Source organism: Nicotiana attenuata, unplaced genomic scaffold (genome assembly GCF_001879085.1).
Source record: "Nicotiana attenuata strain UT unplaced genomic scaffold, NIATTr2, whole genome shotgun sequence".
NCBI lineage: Eukaryota > Viridiplantae > Streptophyta > Magnoliopsida > Solanales > Solanaceae > Nicotiana > Nicotiana attenuata.
Genome location: NW_017671116.1, coordinates 8,120 through 26,804, shown reverse-complemented (window position 1 = coordinate 26,804; position 18,685 = coordinate 8,120). Strand labels below are relative to the sequence as shown.

At 38.2% G+C, this 18,685-nt stretch overlaps 1 protein-coding gene across 1 annotated transcript; it reads right to left on the bottom strand.

Moving 5' to 3' along the window:
- Positions 1-785: 785 nt before the first annotated feature.
- Positions 786-4,545, bottom strand: LOC109206011 (hydroxyproline O-galactosyltransferase GALT6-like). The gene is made up of 7 exons (XM_019368778.1): positions 3,462-4,545; positions 2,618-2,853; positions 2,248-2,538; positions 2,009-2,137; positions 1,740-1,913; positions 1,222-1,329; positions 786-1,147 (listed from the first exon to the last, which is right to left on the bottom strand). Exons 1-7 carry the CDS (start codon positions 4,327-4,329, stop codon positions 938-940), a joined length of 2,016 nt encoding a protein of 671 aa, XP_019224323.1. The 5' UTR covers positions 4,330-4,545; the 3' UTR covers positions 786-937.
- Positions 4,546-18,685: the final 14,140 nt, after the last annotated feature.

Genomic DNA, 18,685 nt, shown 5'->3' with positions numbered 1-18,685 from the left:
AACGGTCCAAAGTAAATGTTAATTTGAGACACCAAGTAAAACCTTAAAACCCACCACAGCCCTAGTCCATTTTGCAAGTCAATTATGATAATAAGGTAAAAATAGCACATACTAGCCAGTTTTCGGATTGATCATTGAAAAATAGTCAGCGTAGCAAAGTCATTGAAAAATAGCCACTATTTTGCTGAAACACGAAAAGTTCCAGCATAATATACTGGAGATTGTGCACCTGTGTATGAACTTCCAGCATATTATGCTGGAACTCCAACACGCGGAAAGTTCCAACATAATATACTGGAGATTGGAGCACCTTTGTATGAACTTTCAGCATATTATGCTGGAATTCCAGTAGTATTTTCCGGATTTTAAACAGTGTTTTCGTTCAGATTTATCTTTATATGAAAAGTGACTAAATTTCAATTACTTTTGACACTGTGACTATTTTTGAATGACCACTTGTAATCCGACTATTTTTGAATTTCATAAGCCAACCCCTTTTTATGTAGAATCTTGCGTAAGCGACTATTTGAAACTACCAAAAAGCTACATCCACAGCTGGGTATCTAAAGTTGTTTTAATTTTGATGGTGAGACATCATATTCCAATTCAGTCGAAGCCCTTTAATTGCTGCTACAAGATCCGGAATTTATCAATAAAGAAAGTGTCTTTGTCAAAACTGTGTAGTTACATTTCTCTGTTGCACCCTCTTTTTTTAATATTCCATCCATAAATGAAGTTCAAAATGTGTGTTAAAAGACAAAAGATAAAGAAAAAAAAAAGGAAGGTAGAGAAAACAATAAATGAATTTCCCTATTATATCAAAAAGCAGAGTCCTCCAGAAAATATACAGATCATGGTTCTATTAAGTGCAAAACTTGTCTATCCTTGTTTCTTGGTCAGTTTTCAGATACACTTCTCTTCTTCAAATCCTTAAGTGTCATCTCATGTTGCAGCATAGAGGCCGGCCTTGCTGTTGTAATTTGTTCCACATGCAAATCATCTGTCTAGGTGACTGGTAATGAGCGCTATAATAATCGTCTACACATCCAGCTTGTGAGAACTTCAAGCTGTGCACATATTGCACATGTCGTGTGCTATTAAATTTCTCGACCCACATTCCCATGCTCACATCCTCCATCTTGAACAACTGCACATAAAGGAGCTTGTTAGCTATTTCACGAGTTCTTGCATACAGAAAGAGATAACGGGAATTTTGTCTACCTTCAGCTTATGTCTATCGAACTCTGAGACAATGAAGTTTGCGATGTCTGATGAAATAACATAACCCGGTCCATTGGCATAAGGTGGATAATCTTCTTCTGGCCATTCCTGAGCCAAGACCGAGAAGCAAGTTAAGACGAGAAAATCAGATATCATGGGATTCTAGAAGGTGGAATAATTAATGACTAAAATGAAAGGAGATTAAGCAGGCAAAAAACTAGACAACACCCAGATTTACTCCATGCAGATAACTAGCAATATTCACTGTAGCATTTGCTGCAATTCAAACATTCCTGTCCAAACAGCCTTTACTCTATTCTAGTAGAAAAGCATCTCTCTGCCATAGGCTCGCTTACTCTAAGCATGTTAATTAGACACTATCAACTGGCCAATGTGAAGTCTTTTATTTGATTATGAAGCACAAGAAAATACTTCGTCGAAAGAAAACAACAATATTTAGCCTTCTAATACCATGTAGAAATTGGAGCAAGAAAATTTTAAAAAATCCAAACTAATACCTCATATGTCACCGCCCATTTACCATTACGCAGGGGCTTATGATAGTAATTGATATTTCCAACATATAAGCTCCTATTCTCAGGTATTTTATTTACTTCCTTGATAACTGCATCCACTCTAACAAATGTATCATCATCGCATTTCATGATATTTTTTGCAAATGCTACATGAACCTGCAACAAGCAAAGACACAAAAAACAATTAACTTTCGGGACAACTTTAATCTGGGACTACCAATGTTAACATTTATAGGTAATCCACAGCTTACCCCATATTCACAGATGGCAACTGTTTTCAAGACAACAAGATCATAATTGTCCATGTAAGGAACAATGACAATGTCACCGAAAAATTCTGCCTCTTTCTTCAACTCCACATTTATATCCTTTCTCCCGTGCTGTCAAAAAACCAATCCATGTTGAACTCAACATTAACAAGCTGCAACATGAATGTTAATAGTGAACAATATTTGCACTATGCTGCATACGCGACCATCTGTCAACCTACCAGTGCAACGAAGAATCGAGCCACAACATTTGAAGATTTGACTAGCCGATGCTGCATCCAAGACCTCCTTATAGCCATTCGCTCAGCAAAATGATTGCCTGCAGAGAGAATACCAATGAGCAGATCCACAGGTTGATCAAGGAGGGGCGGTGCCTTCCATCTGTTTGACATATCAAGATGCCTTTGAGGAGCAAAACTAGGATGTGATGAAGGCAAGGAGGCAGCAAAGACTGAATCGATATCAACGTCACCATTCAATGACAAACCAGTGGCATCTTCGAGTGCAAATCCCTAAAAAGCATCAATAAGAACTTTCTTTAGCCCAATTCAACAGTTCAGCATGAAATTCAAGAGGTGGTAGCATACTCACAGTTCGATATGGAAATGAGGTCACATGCCTCCCATCAACATTTATGTGATAACCCTCCAAGCCGGCACTGAGAGTTAGTACAAATAACTTATCCACTGAAAATGGGAATGGCCAATCAAAAGAGACCGGCTTCTTTCGCCCTACTATCCGGTTTAACCACCAAGATGCCTTTGATTGCTCCGAATGATTAGCATCATCATCTCGAGTCCACTTTTCACATTTTACCTGGCCATCAACTGCAGAAGAGCCAAGACATTACCAAGAATGTCATACCGCATAATACAAATGATATATTTCTGTGCGCGGAGTACAACAAATGCAAATGTAACTGATGGTGCATTTACACATGTTTTTTTCTCCTCCCATTGCCAACAACTATGTGATTGATCTGAGGAATTTATCCATCACAAAATGCTCCTCATCAAGCAATAAGCTCTATACTCAATCAGATAAACTAATTCAATTGCTTGACAACGCACTATAAAAAAACTTATGTTCCTCCCCACCCACTCCCAACCCCCAAAAACAAAAAAAAGAACAAAATTTTAAACTTCAATAAGTAAATCAAACAGTTCTTCCAGCTAGCAAACCTTCAAGTTAAACTAGTTTCTAGCAACATTGCCTATCCGAGTTTCACCTAACTCGTCGCAATCCTAAATAAAGGAGGAGAACTGCATTAAGTTGACAGCTACATGAATCTTCAAAATATTTGGATATAGAGGATCCATATAGCCAAGTCCAACTAGTTCGGGATTGGGGCGTAGTCGATTGATTAAACTAGTTCAATAACAGAATATATCTTAAAGACTACTAAATAAATAAAGAACCAAAATCATATTCTCACCAGTCTCCTCATCATCCCTGGACCTCCACCCTTCACACCTTTGAGCTGTGCCCCACTGCATCCTATAACAAGTATTCTGCTCAATCACAGGCTTCCCACTCCAATCCCCCTTCAATCTTGGATTAAAATGAAGAATCCTTGGTGGGTCCTCTCCATCAACTGTCTTCAGCCCTTGTAACTCCATCATAAACTGTGAAACCATCAAAAATTGACCTTCCTTTAACAATGATATCTTTGGATCATGCTCTTGGTGGGCCCTTTTAGGCCTCCCTACAACAGTTACATGTGACCCAAGAGTAAGCCCACATGGCAACACCATCATTCTCTTCCCTTTCTCCTGAAAATCAAAACCTGACATTGAAATGGAATGTGGACATTCCTCTGTTGTCTTGTTATTATTACTTTCTAGAAACCCCACTTCTTTTTTATGCAATTCAAGCTCTTTCCACAACTTTCTACCTACTTCAAATGCCTCTTTTGCTGACTTCAATATCCCAGAAAACCCATCTTTACTAGTCATATTCACAAAACTACCATCAAAAACCAAACTTGATAATGGATTCTTGATTTCTCTGATATTCCTTTCAGGTTTTGATGATTGAATTGGGGGAACCTGAAGCGGGACATCAAAAAGAGGGCGAATTGGGGCCTTTTTTTCTGCTAACTCCTCTTCGCTATCAAGCACAAAAGACTTAGAAAACTGCCCTGTACCAAAACCATCTTGAGAAACTAAACTGAAACCATTTCTGAAAACAAAAGGAACTTCAAAACCCACCAAAACTACATATAAAAAGCCTATAAAAATCAAAACTTGGACCGATCTTTGCCGGCTCAGTGACATGAACAAGTCAAATTTTGCTCTTTTCATGTTGAAAATTCTTGCTTTTGAGCTGAACCCTCTTTCAAATTTCTAGTAATCATCAAATAATGGGGTTCCTCCAAAAGTTTCAAACCGACAATTTTGTTTTTGGTTGTAAAAACAGAAGCTTGTATGAAAGAGGAAAAGGTATATATAGTTAGAATAAGAGAGGGTTAGGTCATCAAAGCATGATCACAAACAAGTAAAGAGAGAGGGAGAAAAATATATAAGCACATATATATATATATATATATATATATATATATATATATATATATATATATATACACAAAATGTGTACATATAGAGACAGAGAGAGATGAAGGAGGCTCAAGGGGTCGGTAGCTTTTCAGGAACAAGAGAAATAAGTATACTTTTCAATTTGAATAGGAAAAGCTTTACACTTAAAAGTTGATGGAAGAATCTTGATGGAACGTGTGAAAGTGAAACCTCTGGAAATTGTTGTTTATATAATTCCTTTTTGAAAATGAAAACCTTGGAAATTATTTATAGGCTAAATTCGCTCGCGAAAACTACCTGGTCTTACCCTTTTTTTAACGAACTTATATGTATTTCGATTATTTTTAAGAATTTACATTTTACTTGTACAAATATTAAATAACTATAATCATTAAAATTTAGGTAAATAAAGGAATACATAATATTTCTATATATTTAAATTTTGGCTTCCTATAATGTTTACTATTTTATTAATTGCTAAATCTTTTTTTTTCCAGGTAGTCAAATTTTGAGAGTAAGCAAAAATTACTAGCCTTGTTTAGCAACCTTATAAAATCGGCTTATTTTGAGAAGTATTTTTCATCAAAAGTATTTTTTTTTAAAGTACTTTTGGTGAGAAGCAGTTTGTGTTTAGCTAATTAATTTAAAGAGTACTTGTCGAGTAGCAATTAATATTTGGTCAAATTTTAAAAAAGTGTTTCTAAGTATATTTTTCTCAAAAGTACTTTTAAAAAAAGTACGTTTGGGAGAATCTACTATTTTATGTTCTTCAAACCTGCTTATGCTTCAATCCAAAAGTTTTGTTTCTTCTCAAAGTTTGGCAAAACACTTCAACTTTGGAAAAAAAATACTTTTTTAAAGGAAAAAAGGTACTTTTAACCTGGTAGAAGTTTGGCCAAACAAGCTATACGACGACCTAATATACATGCTGCCCAATTTGAATTTTTTCTTTAATCCATTATACTTTGTGAAAAAACTTAAAATAGGAACAAAATTAATGTACATATAACAAGTTAATGAAAATTTTAACTATATTCTAATAAATAAGTTTATGCCAAGCGGTAGTTACTATGTTAACTTGGTCATAGAGCATAAGAGTTAACAAATTAGACATCACTTATTCTATACTAGAGAATTTGGCCGCGCGCGGTTATAATAATATCATTAAATTTGGAAATAATTAATTATTAATCCAAATAGGAGAGATCGTATTTATTTATTTGTATGCATATAATTAAGAAATAATTCTATATATTGATGAAGTCACTAATTAGAAATTGAGCTCAATAATTGCAGTTTTCATTGTCAAAAATTTTCTGTAATAGGAAATTTTTTTTTTAAGGAGATTTGTACTTTGTGCGGGGGTGAGGTGTGCACTTGTTGGTTTAATACATAATTCTTAGTTTAATTATAAATTTGTTAGACGAATTTCTATCTGCATTTGATTTTTCTTTTTCTCTAAATAGTAAACTTCTAGTAATAAACATGAAATGAAAAGTAGAAAAAACTAAAAATAGAAAAAAAAAACTTTGAATTAATTCCCTCTACTTGTTTTTTTTCTCTTTATTCCTATCTTATACTTCCTCTAATATTATTTTCTTCTTTCTCTCCTTTGTCTTTCTTTTTCCTACGGTTGCTCTTTTAATTTGCCTCCTTCAATTTTAGTTAAAGAAATTTTACCAAGTTTGATTAATTTTCAGAGTAAGGAAGCAAAAAGAATAAAAATTATTGTACTTCTCATTGAGCGAAATAAGAGAAAAATGACAAAAAAAAGTGATGACAAAATAATTGTCATTTTGGTTTTGGATAAGTGTCATGTTATCTCTCTATAGATTAGATATAAATTGTATTCTTCAATGACCAGTAATCTCTTAATAAAACCCAACAAAGTATAAATTACGTCTATATCGTATTTTTTACTCTACAAATAAAAATTAAAAAATATTATCAAAATGCTTGTAACGCTACAGTGACCTCTGTAGTTACTATATTTATGTTTAATAAATTATTTTTCTCACCAAAAAAAAAAAGACCATTACAGTACCCATGATCTAAATACACAAATAAAAACAACAAATGACTTGAAAGTTAAAAGTTGTATATATAATATTGTAGAGCTACTAAAGGCAGTATATTTAGAGTTTCTTTAAAACGCACAAACCTCAAGGAGAGCAACATATTACATATTGGACTGCTTCAACTGGAAGTAATATTTAGCGCTTCTCTAAAAACATACCAATTAGGCGTAGCCAGTACTTACGAACTAGAACGACAAAAATTAGATGCAGAAAACCAGAAGTAATCACTTGCGATGTAGAACATGATATATGATTCTAGTCAAAATGAGGGGAAAAAAAGGTAAACTGCAACAAAAGAAAAAAAAATAAGGAAAAGAAACATGCAGATCTCGCATTTGACTTTATGAATGAGTTGCCTGATCGACAGATCTTCTTCTTTCCACGCCTATCTCCTGGTGTCTTTATTTTCATGTTTGTGTTGAGGAAATATATAAATCATAGTTGTACAAATTTTCTTCTTCTCTTCTAGAGAAAATTTGAAGCCTAAATACAATTGTTTGTGTGACTTTTCAAAAGCTCATACATTTACTCAGCTACGTTACCAAAAAATTTCATCGATTCCCCTCCCCTTATTTCATTTATGACAGAAATTATTGCAGCTATAAAGTAGGCTATAATTCAGATTTAATAGTAATTAAATAATTATACTAAAATTAAGCTAAAAATCCAAAAAACCTAGAAAAAAGATAAATGTAAACGAAGGCCAAAGAGATGTGCCACCTCACTTTTCCATTTCCCTCCTTTATATCTATATATAAATTGGTGTGTTACCACTAACATTGTGTTGGCATTAATGAATGGAAGTTACTCTAATAAATTATCCCTCACTTTTAATATTAGTAGCTACTCCCTCCGGTCAAAATAAGTGATTTTTTGGTTGTTTCACACACATTAAAAAATTCACCTTTTAACATTAATCAGCAATGAAATTGACCATATTAACCTTTACTATCTCTTCACATAAACACTCCTAACACATACTCCAACATTATTTACTCCAAGGGCAATGTAGGAAAAAAATAATTAATTTATTCTTCAAATTTGAAAAAACTACTTATTTTGGACCACAAAAAAGGGCCAAAAAATTACTTATTATGAACCGAAGGGAGCAGTGTGAAGCTAGCAAAGTGGACACAAAAGGACTAAAAGTTAACATCATTTCAAGGACAGTAACAATTACTAGTACTAGTAATATTCAAGAAGCAATAAATTAACATTAATTTCAAAGTAAACAATACAAGATTGTTAAAACGTTTAGTTGCAAATGTAAATACAATGTGGATAAGAGGTATTCTACATGTTAAGACTTCTTGGTAACTGATGTTCCATTTGACTTCTTTGTTAGCTAAACTTGTCAATATTTCTTCTTTAACTCACATAATATTGGATAAGGATCTTTTGAAGTAGAATAATCAATGAAGTCACATATTCTATTCTGACACCAATATTTATGATGTTTAGTTTCTAAAAACTTCAAACATTCATTCCCAAAGAGGAAAATGGGATCCAGCTTAAATTTAGTGTATTGCCAGCAGAGGCAGATACATAATTTAAATTTTGTGGGTTCAACCTTTAAAATTTGTGGCATTATATTGCACCTATTATATTTTAAAAGTTATGGGTTCATGTCTATTATTTCTTGCAATTTTAGTGATTTTTACTCATAAATTTATGCTCCTCGTCGAAAATACTGGGTTCAGTTGACACTACTAGAAATCAGGTGATTTCCGTCCAAGGCTTTCCGACCGAAATCAGGTGTTAGATGCATCGAACAGGTGGTTGGCAAGATGGTGCTGCTGCAGTATGTGTTTGGTGCCTATATTTGCACACCTGTAGAAGTACAAGCAGTTTGTTAACTATTCCATCTAGGTGAGGTATCAAAGTTTCTGGCTTGCCCGGCACACAGAAGAAGCAGAGAGTTACTAGTTTAGTCAATCATTGCTATTGTTTATTTGTTTGGTTTCCATTAGTTTATGTAACGACCCGATCGGTCATTTTAAGCATTTGCACTTCGCTCGCCAGTTCTCGGGCATGACTAGCCCCGTATGATGTATTATGACTTATGTAAATTGTCGGTTTTGGTTTTCAGGATAATCGGAATAGATTTGGAAGAACAATTCTCAGCTTGAAGCTTTAAATTTGAAAGGTTTGACCAAGTTTTGACTTCTTAGTATTCGATCTCAGATTTGGATTTTTATGATTTGTTTAGCTCCGTTAGGTGATTTTGGACTTGGGAGCGCGTCCGGAATGTATTTTGGAGGCCCGTAGTAGATTTAAGCTTAAATTGGCGAAATTGGAAATTTCGCATTTTCCGGTCGGCAGTGGAAATATTGATATAGAGGTCGGAATGGAATTCCGGAAATTAGAGTAGGTCCGTTGTGTCATTTGTGACGTGTGTGCAAAATTTCAGGTCATTCGGACGTGATTTGATATGATTCGGCATCGGTTATGGAAGTTGAAATTTCAAAGTTAAATGATTTGGAATTAGAGGTGTGATTCGTCGTTTCGATGTTGTTATGTATGTTTTGAGGCCTCGAGCAAGTCCGTGTTATGTTATGGGACTTGTCGGTATGTTTGGACGGGGTCCCGAGGGGCTCGGGCATGTTTCAGATTGATTTCGGGCTATTTTTCCCTATGATTTCAGTGTTGGAATGATTCTGCATCTGGTGTCTTATCTCTTCATCGCGATCGCGGAGAGTTCAACGCGGTCGCGTAAGGGAAAGACCTAAGGTTGTTTGTTTCTTCATTGCGTTCGTGAACATGGGTCCGCGTTCGTGTAGCTTGTGGCAGATGGAGCATCGCGTTCGCAGCGGTGAGCACACGTTTGCGTAGTGTTGGGTCTGAGCTGAGGTTGATGGTTATCTCTTCGCGTTCGCGAGGTTAGTTCCTCAAACGCGTAGTTCATTCATCAGTGTTTAACGCGATGGCGATAGGGGTTATACGATCGCGTAGGGCATTATTCAGGAGCATCTTTTCTTCCTCTTTGCGATCACGATGGTGCTTCCGCGATCGCGATGAATGTGTATCTTGGCAGATTTAAAAGATTCAAACGAGGGTTCCGAGTTCATAACAAAAAATGGAAGTGGGAGCTCGGTATAAGGCGATTTTTGAAGGGATTTTCAGAGAAGTGATTGGGGTAAGTGTTCTTCACTTAATTTTGGTTAATCCATGATCATATCTTGATTTTTATCATATAAATTGAAAATTTGGGGTGAAAATGGGGGAAAAATGGAAGAGAATTGGAGAGATGATTCTGGGGATTTGAATGGGCATTTGATGTCGGATTTTGATGATTTTGGTATGTATAGACTCGTGAGAGGATAAGGATTCTATTGATGAGATTTTTATCGAATTCCGAGACGTGGGCCCGGGGGTCGAGTTTGACTTATTTCGGGATTTTTAATGTAATTTGATTATTTCGCGTGAGCTTGGTCCCCTTAGCGTATATTGATGTTAAGAATCTGATTTTGGATAGATTTGAGGCGAATTGAGGTCGAGTCGAGAGGCAAGGGCGCCGCAGAATAGGATTTTCGTCCGGTTTGAGGTAAGTAATGATTGTAAATGTTGTCTTGAGCGTATGAAACCCCAGATTTCACATCGTTGTGCTACTTTGAGGTGACACACACGCTAGATGACGAGCGTGGGGTCGTGCACCGTTGGGGATTGTGACTTGGTCTATCCCGTACGACTATTGAGTCGCGTACTTGATTGAAAACTATTTGATACTATTGTGTTTTGGAAAGTATTATCATGTTTTGAGCTGAATGCCATATTTGGGCCTCGTGCCGACTGTTTTGGACCCTTAAGGGCTTTTTATTACTATCCCTCACTATTTTGACTTAATATTTGTACTCAGTCATGCTGTGTTTTACTGATTTCATAACTCAGCCTTATTTACTCAGTTTCGATACTATAAATGATATTTTGGGCTAAGCGCCCTGTTTTTTACTGATAGCCCGAGTGGCTTGTGAGGTTGATGACTGAGAGAGGCCGAGGGCCTGATTTGTGAAGTTGATGACTGAGAGAGGTCGAGGGCTTGGTTGTGAGGATTATATATTTATGGATCGGGCTGCACGCCGCAGCGATATATATATATATATATATATATATATATATATATATATATATATATATATATATGGATCGGGCTGCACGCCGCGGCGATATAGCGCTTGGGCTGTAGGAGCCCCTCCGGAGTCTACACACCCCCAGTGAGCGCAGTCGACTATATATATGTATCGGACTGCACGCCGCAATGATATATGGACCGGGTTGCACGCCGCAACGGTTATTATAAGGTACCTATTGAGCGTGAGTGCTGAGTGTGAGCGCTGATTGATGAGAGCTGAGTCATGAGTGACTGAGAGGCTTGCCCGATGGGCTATATATACACATATACGAGTGATGCTTCGCCTGAGGGGATTGTTTATGAAATTACTGCTTTCACTCCTCCTTAAAGTGAGTCTCTATTGAATATGTTGATTAAATTACCGATTTCACTCATCTTTATACTGAGCCTCTATTGAAAATGTTAAATAAATGTTTTGAACAACTTTCATCGAAGGAGTTTTTACGAGATGTTTGGAATTTAATCATTGATTTGGCTTTGTTATTTCCTCTGGGACTTTTTCTGTTATGAGATGTATATGATTTATGTTTGCCCGAGGGGCAGTATACGAACTACGTTTTGCTCGAGGGGCCGATTATGATTTTCATCACTTTCACTATGAACTACATTGAACCTCTACTGAAACTATTAGAAAGACATTTTTCAAAGGATTTTACAGAAATTGGAGTTTAATGAGATGATTTGATTTGTATCCTGTTTTGGAAACATAATGTACCCACTATGGTGCTATGACGTGGTTTACGTGATTTCTTACTGCTCATTATTTATTTACTTTTATTACTTACTGAGTTGGCGTACTCACATTACTCCCTGCACCTTGTGTGCAGATCCAGGTATTTCTGAGCTCGGTTGCAGGTTCATCGGAGTTGACAAGGTAGCTGCCTGGTGATCGTAGCCCTGCTTTTCTCCCTTCTTATTCTCCCTTAGTGTATTTTGTGATTTTCCCCGACCATGTTGGTCTTGAGGTTGTCAGACTGTTGTAGTAGATGCTCATGACTAGTGACACCCCGATGTCGGGCTTTCTTTCCGCGTTGTTGTTTTGTTTTAAACACTATATAAAGGTTTATTGTTAAACAAATTTGATTTTATCCTAAGAATGGAAAATACTTATTGGTTTGGGGTTTGTGTCGGCTGGCCTAGTTCCATGATAGGCGCCATTACGACCGGGTTGGTTTTGGGGTCGTGACAAGTTGGTATCAGAGCCTAGGTTACATAGGTCTTACGAGTCATGAGCAGGTTTAGTAGAGTCTCGCCGATCGGTACGGAGACGTCTGTACTTATCCTCGGGAGGCTGTAGAACCTTTAGGAAATCCCACATTCTTGAATTCTTATCGTGCGATCTTGATTCAGCTTGAAATATAACTCTTGAAATTCTTTCCACGTGTTCGTATGCGCGCTTGAGCGCTCGGTATCAACTGTGCATCAACGGCTTGTGATTCCCTGATCGAGGGGCGAGGTATGATTTTTGTGTGTTGATGTTGGGCCAGTCTGGAGGACTTAAGGCCGGGCTCTGCTTGTAGCTTGAGCACTGAGGTGTTGATTGTGTGAGCACGTGTTTTTGGATTTATATGTTCGATAGTGTCCCTATTAGGGGAAGTGATGATTGGATAGTACGTGACGAGTATGATGTGACTGCGAGATGTGTTCATATGATTTGAATATGATGAGAGGGGTCTGCTTGAGGGTAGAGAGAGCTATTTGGTGCTTGATTTCCATCTTGATCTGATGTGTAGCCCCAAGTTATGGGTGTATTGAAGGATCTTTTCATATTGTCTAGTTGGGCAGTGATGTAAATTTCATGTTGTGATATGAGTTCAGACTCAGGAAGATTAAGTGATCGAGTGATGTTTATGACGGTGGAATGGTATAAAGAGATGTTAGTTTGAGGCTAAGCAGGTGGACTATCTCTTGCAGGTTGTCCTGAGGGTGTGTGATCCCTATGTTGTTGGTTGGAAGTCCTCTTTTACTAGTGAAATATATGTGTTATCGCAATTTGAGCTTGGGTCGCTTATGACAGTGGGTATGACTGTTACGAGGGTGAATGCGAGATTTGCAGATGATTTGAAACACTAGATGGTTTGTGTTGCATGAGCTTATGAAGGATTTAGTTGAATCTCACTATGGTTTATGGTAGTAATAGAGTAGGGGCATTGTGAGTTTTGTGTATTTTGATCTATGGCTTTGAGCCAAGTGGGGGAGTCTGCTATTGATCAGTTGATTGCACAGTTATGTGCTATGTTGGTTCCAGTTTGAGGCATACTAGTGAATCAGTTGTGGCTTGTAGGGGTTGAGATCGAGGATGGCTCTGTAAAGGAAATTTTTAATAAAGGTTACGTTATGCTTTATGGGTGTATGAGAGTCATGGAATGACTTGAGTTGTTATTGGTGAAGGATGTACGGTGCATAGAGCAGGAATTTAATTGGTTGCATTAAGGTGGGGTTACTTCCATATGTGTTGTTGTTCTAATGGAGCACATGTCATTCGATTTATTTGATCAGTCTAATTGAAACCGGAGTAGAGTGGATGCGAGAATGGTTTTGAAGGATTCAAGATTTACATGTAGTAATTGGGAATCTTCAGGATGTGTGTTGGCTAGAAATTGAGATTTATATGGGAGGATGTCAGGACTTGTGGCATTTCTGTATCATTATGAATTCTACATACCAGTATCAGGAAGGCGAAGGTGATGGCTTTAGATTCGTAGAAGGTCTCTTCAGAGCGGGTATTTCGGCTATGGTACTTTTGGGGGTGCTTCAGAAGAATACGATGATTTATGAGCCTTAGGGCGGTGTGGTTTTATGCTAAAGTTCGTGGGGTAAGTTTTAGTTAAGGCTAGTGGTGTACTAGCAAGGAAACATATCAATTTGAAGGTAATTCGAAAGGAACTCAGAAAAATTAGGACAGCTTGGTAGTAGGTTGGATCGGCATGGTAATGGATATGATCGGTTCTTGGGTGCTTATGATGCAGTGGGTTTCTACAGGTGTTTCGTGGCAATGCTTTTAGGTTTTGATGGCCTGCGTAGCTTGGTTGAGTTAGAGGAATTCAGTCTTGACGGTTTGGTTTGGTGCTAATGGAATCCGGAGAGCTCTTGATGGTTTCTACCACGCTTGGAGGTGTACATTTTCTACTGGCATGAGGAGCATGTGATGTATAGTGATTTTCTCCTAGATGGGATCAAATGGAAAGTTCTTGGCTAGTTGAGTATGTAGTTGCTTGTGGCTCGGAATGAATTATAAAGTCCTCATATATGACATAGGATGGCATGGTATATGCGGTATGTTGTGTAGAATTGAGAATTTCATGTGTAAGGTCACGGTTCAGCTTTGGAAGGAAGGTTATAAATTCTTAGGCAACATGGACAGTTTCAGATGGCTAGATAAATGAAATCACTGATTGGTGTGGCTTGATGAGGGTATACATTTCATAAAGGGAAATGTGTTTGAGTTATGGATACTTCATTAGTATTGCAGCACTCTCTTATTGGATCGACTGCTGATATTCGAGTTTGCTTGGCGGCACAGAAGAATTTTAGGAATATCCCTCGTGGAATGAATGGTATTAGAGGTGTGCTGTATATTCGGACGGTGGAATTGGGATCGGATATGGTGATTCGTATGCTTCATGGATTTGGAGACTAGGGATTCTCATAAACAGGTTATTTCGTGGTACTGGACTGTGATGATGTGGGAAAAGCTAGTCAGATGGTAGTATGTGCAGGATTCAACCATCGTGAACTTTCGGAGAGTTATTTATTTATTGTGGACCAGAGTTGATTTGGGGTTCATTGCTAGACCTATATGGAGGTGTTCTGTACTGAGTTGGATATGTTGACTCCGAATTGCTGTTGTTGGGGGATGTGCCGTTTGATAGCTATTGAGTTTATTCGTGTTCTGGAGCGACCAATGGGTTACCTTTCCGTGTTTCAAAGAGTTATGATTTGCTGGTTATATGCACATACGGTGCGGGTTTATTGAGATCTCACAGCGGAATTTGAGCGGGAAGAGTATTTGGTATTGCTCGGTGGATGGCGTATTGGATATGCACTTTTGGGTTTTGCGTGGTGTTATGTCATTTGCCTCTCCGTGGTTATGGATTTACTTTTGGTACTAGACATCAAATTGCGCATGGTTGATGATTTTAAGCATGGTGACTTGAGGTGACTCATGTGGACCAGTTTGGATAGGGTCGCGCATTGCTGCGAAGTTATGTGGAGGTATGATCCTTCGGGTTAAATTTGTGTGTTCTGGTTCTACGATGTGTGATGGGTTCTCAGCATTGTGTTGTGGTGGTACCGGTGAGCTTGTAGTACAGCTCTCTCATTTGAGTCATTTTTCCATGATTTGAGTACGTTTGGACTGTTGCTTATTGGTGCACGGGTCGCACGGGTTGTGGCTTTAGATTGTATCGATGTGTCATGTCACTAGAGTAGTCGTTTTGGATGAGATGAGGTCATTGGGATCTAGAATGAATACTATCGGATTCAATTTCAGCATGTTGGAAGGATAATATCGGGATTCGGCTTAGAAATTTACTATGGTCCTTGCCGAAGGAGAGGGAGCTCCATGACTGGTTGATCTGAGGAATGGTTATGACTTTCTGCGTGTTTCATTCATCATTGGCAGTATACGAAAGTATTGGAATGAGGCTTTTATTTGATAAGAGGTTTATTACCGGAATTGGGTTGTTTGAGCAGCTACTGTGATTAGAAGTTATCGCTATGAGTGTTTGAGTTGTGTGGTATCATGTGATTTTCATCTTAAATTGTGGTTATGGCTTGATATAGCGTGTTCAGACTTATTCAGTGTGTAGATGTGAGATTTTGATCTTATAGTTAATTTCGGAAGTGGAAAATTGGTTCTAAGGTTATGGGCTAGGGTGAATTGTGAAATTTCAGTTGCATTGTGCTATTGGACCTATATGAGATAGGGCGACTTCAGATCACCCTCTGGTATGTGCATGGTAAGGTTACACAGCAATTTGGTAGTTTTTGGAACAGACCCTGGGCACATTTGAGGACCAACGTATGTTTAAGTTGGGGAGGATGTAACGACCCGACCGGTCATTTTGAGCATTTGCACTTCGCTCGCCAATTATCGGGCATGACTAGCCCCGTATGATGTATTATGACTTATGTAAATCGTCGGTTTTGGTTTTCAAGATAATCGGAATAGATTTGGAAGAACAATTCTCAGCTTGAAGCTTTAAATTTGAAAGGTTTGACCAAATTTTGACTTCTTAGTATTCGATCTCGGATTTGGATTTTTATGATTTGGTTAGCTCCGTTAGGTGATTTTGGACTTGGGAGCGTGTTCCAAATGTATTTTGGAGGTCCGTAGTAGATTTAAGCTTGAATTGGCGAAATTGGAAATTCGGCATTTTTCGATCGACAGTGGAAATCTTGATATAGAGGTCAGAATGGAATTTCGGAAATTGGAGTAGGTCCGTTGTGTCGTATCTGACGTGTGTGCAAAATTTCAGGTCATTCGGACCTCATTTGATATGATTCAGCATCGGTTATGGAAGTTGAAATTTCAAAGTTCAATGATTTTGAATTAGAGGTGTGATTCGTCGTTTCGATGTTGTTATGTGTTTTTTGAGGCCTCAAGCAGTTCCGTGTTATGTTGTGGGACTTGTCGGTATGTTTGGACGGGGTCCCGAGGGGCTCGAGCGTGTTTCGGATTGATTTCGGGCTATTTTTCCCTATGATTTCAGTGCTGGTATGATTCTGCATCTGGTGTCTTTTCTCTTCATCGCGATCGCGGAGAGTTGAACGCGGTCGCGTAAGGGAAAGACCTGAGGTTGTTTGTTTCTTCATCGCGTTCATGAACATGGGTCCGTGTTAGCGTAGCTTATGGCAGATGGAGCATTGCGTTCGCAACGGTGAGCACGCGTTCGCGTAGTGTTGGGTCTGAGCTGAGGTTGATGGTTATCTCTTCGCGTTCGCGAGATTAGTTCCGCGAACGCGTAGTTCATTCAGCAATGTTTAATGCGATCACGATAGGGGTTATGCGATCGCGTTGGGCATTATTCAGGAGCATCTTTTCTTCCTCTTCGCGATCGCGATGGTGCTTCCGCGATCGCGATGAATGTGTATCTGGGCAGATTTAAAAGATTCAAACGAGGGCTCCGAGTTCATAACATAAAATGGAAGTGGGAGCTCGGTATAAGGCGATTTTTGAAGGAGTTTTCAGAGAAGTGATTGGGGTAAGTGTTCTTTACTTAATTTTGGTTAAATTCCATGATTGTATCTTGATTTTTATCATATAAATTTGAAATTTTGGGTGAAAATTAGGGGGGAAATGGAAGAGAATTGGAGAGATGATTTTGGGGATTTGATGTCGGATTTTGATGATTTTAGTATGTATAGACTCGTGAGAGGATAAGGATTCTATTGATGAGATTTTTATCGGATTCCGAGATGTGGGCACGGGGGTCGGGTTTGACCAATTTCAGGATTTTTGATGTAATTTGATTATTTCGCGTGGGCTTGGTCCCCTTAGCGTATATTGATGTTATGAATCTGATTTTGGATAGAATTGAGGCGAATTGAGGCCGAGTCGAGAGGCAAGGGCGCCGCGGAATAGGATTTTCGTCCGGTTTGAAGTAAGTAATGATTGTAAATGTTGTCCTGAGGGTATGAAACCCCGGATTTCACATCGTTGTGCTACTTTGAGGAGACACACACGCTAGATGACGAGCGTGTGATCGTGCACCGTTGGGGATTGTGACTTTGTCTGTCCCGTACGACTATTGAGTTGCGTACTTGATTGAAAACTATTTGATACTATTGTGTTTTGGAAAATATTATCATGTTTTGAGCTGAATGCCATATTTGGGCCTCGTGCCAACTGTTTTGGACCCTTAGGGGATTTTTATTACTATCCCTCACTGTTTTGACTTAATATTTGTACTCAGTCATGTTGTGTTTTACTGATTTCATAACTCAGCCTTATTTACTCAGTTTTGATACTATAAATGATATTTTGGGCTGAGCGCTTGTGAGGTTGATGACTGAGAGAGGCCAAGGGCCTGATTGTGAGGTTGATGACTGAGAGAGGTCGAGGGCCTGGTTATGAGGATTATATATTTATGGATCGGGCTGCACGCCGCAGCGGTATATATATATATAGATGGATCGGGCTGCACGCCGCATCGTTATGTTGGATCGGACTGCACACTGCAGCGATATAGCGCTTGGGCTGTAGGAGCCCCTCCGGAGTCTGCACACACCCAGTGAGCGCAGTCGATTATATATATGGATCGGGCTGCACGTCGCAGCGGTTGTTATAAAGTACCTATTGAGCGTGAGTGCTGAGTATGAGCACTGATTGATGAGAGTTGAGTCATGAGTGACTGAGAGGCTTGCCCGAGGGGCTATATATACACATATACGAGTGATGCTTCGCCTGAGGGGATTGTTTATGAAATTATTGCTTTCACTCCTCCTTAAAGTGAGTCTCTATTGAATATGTTGATTAAATTACCGATTTCACTCATCTTTATACTGAACCTCTATTGAAAATGTTAAATAAATGTTTTGAACAACTTTCATCGAAACTGGAGTTTTTACGAGATGTTCGGAATTTAATCACTGATTTGGCTTTGTTATTTCCTCTGGGACTTTTTCTGTGATGAGATGTATATGATTTATGTTTGCCCGACGGGCAGTATACGAACTACGTTTTGCCCGAGGGGCCGATTATGATTTTCATCACTTTCACTATGAACTACATTGAACCTTTACTGAAACTGTTAGAAAGACACTTTTCAAAGTATTTTACTGAAATTGGAGTTTAATGAGATGATTTGATTTGTATCCTGTTTTGGAAACATATTGTACTCACTGTGGTGCTATGACGTGGTTTACGTGATTTCTTACTGCTCATTATTTATTTACTTTTATTACTTACTGAGTT

Coding starts and splice junctions, on each gene's coding strand:
- LOC109206011 (XM_019368778.1), bottom strand. CDS start 4,329: ATGAAAAGAGCAAAATTTGACTTGTTCATGTCACTGAGCCGGCAAAGA. Junction 1,914..2,008: donor TTGCCATCTGTGAATATGGG/GTAAGCTGTGGA, acceptor TGCTTGTTGCAG/GTTCATGTAGCATTTGCAAA. Junction 1,330..1,739: donor AATGGGCGGTGACATATGAG/GTATTAGTTTGG, acceptor GTCTTGGCTCAG/GAATGGCCAGAAGAAGATTA.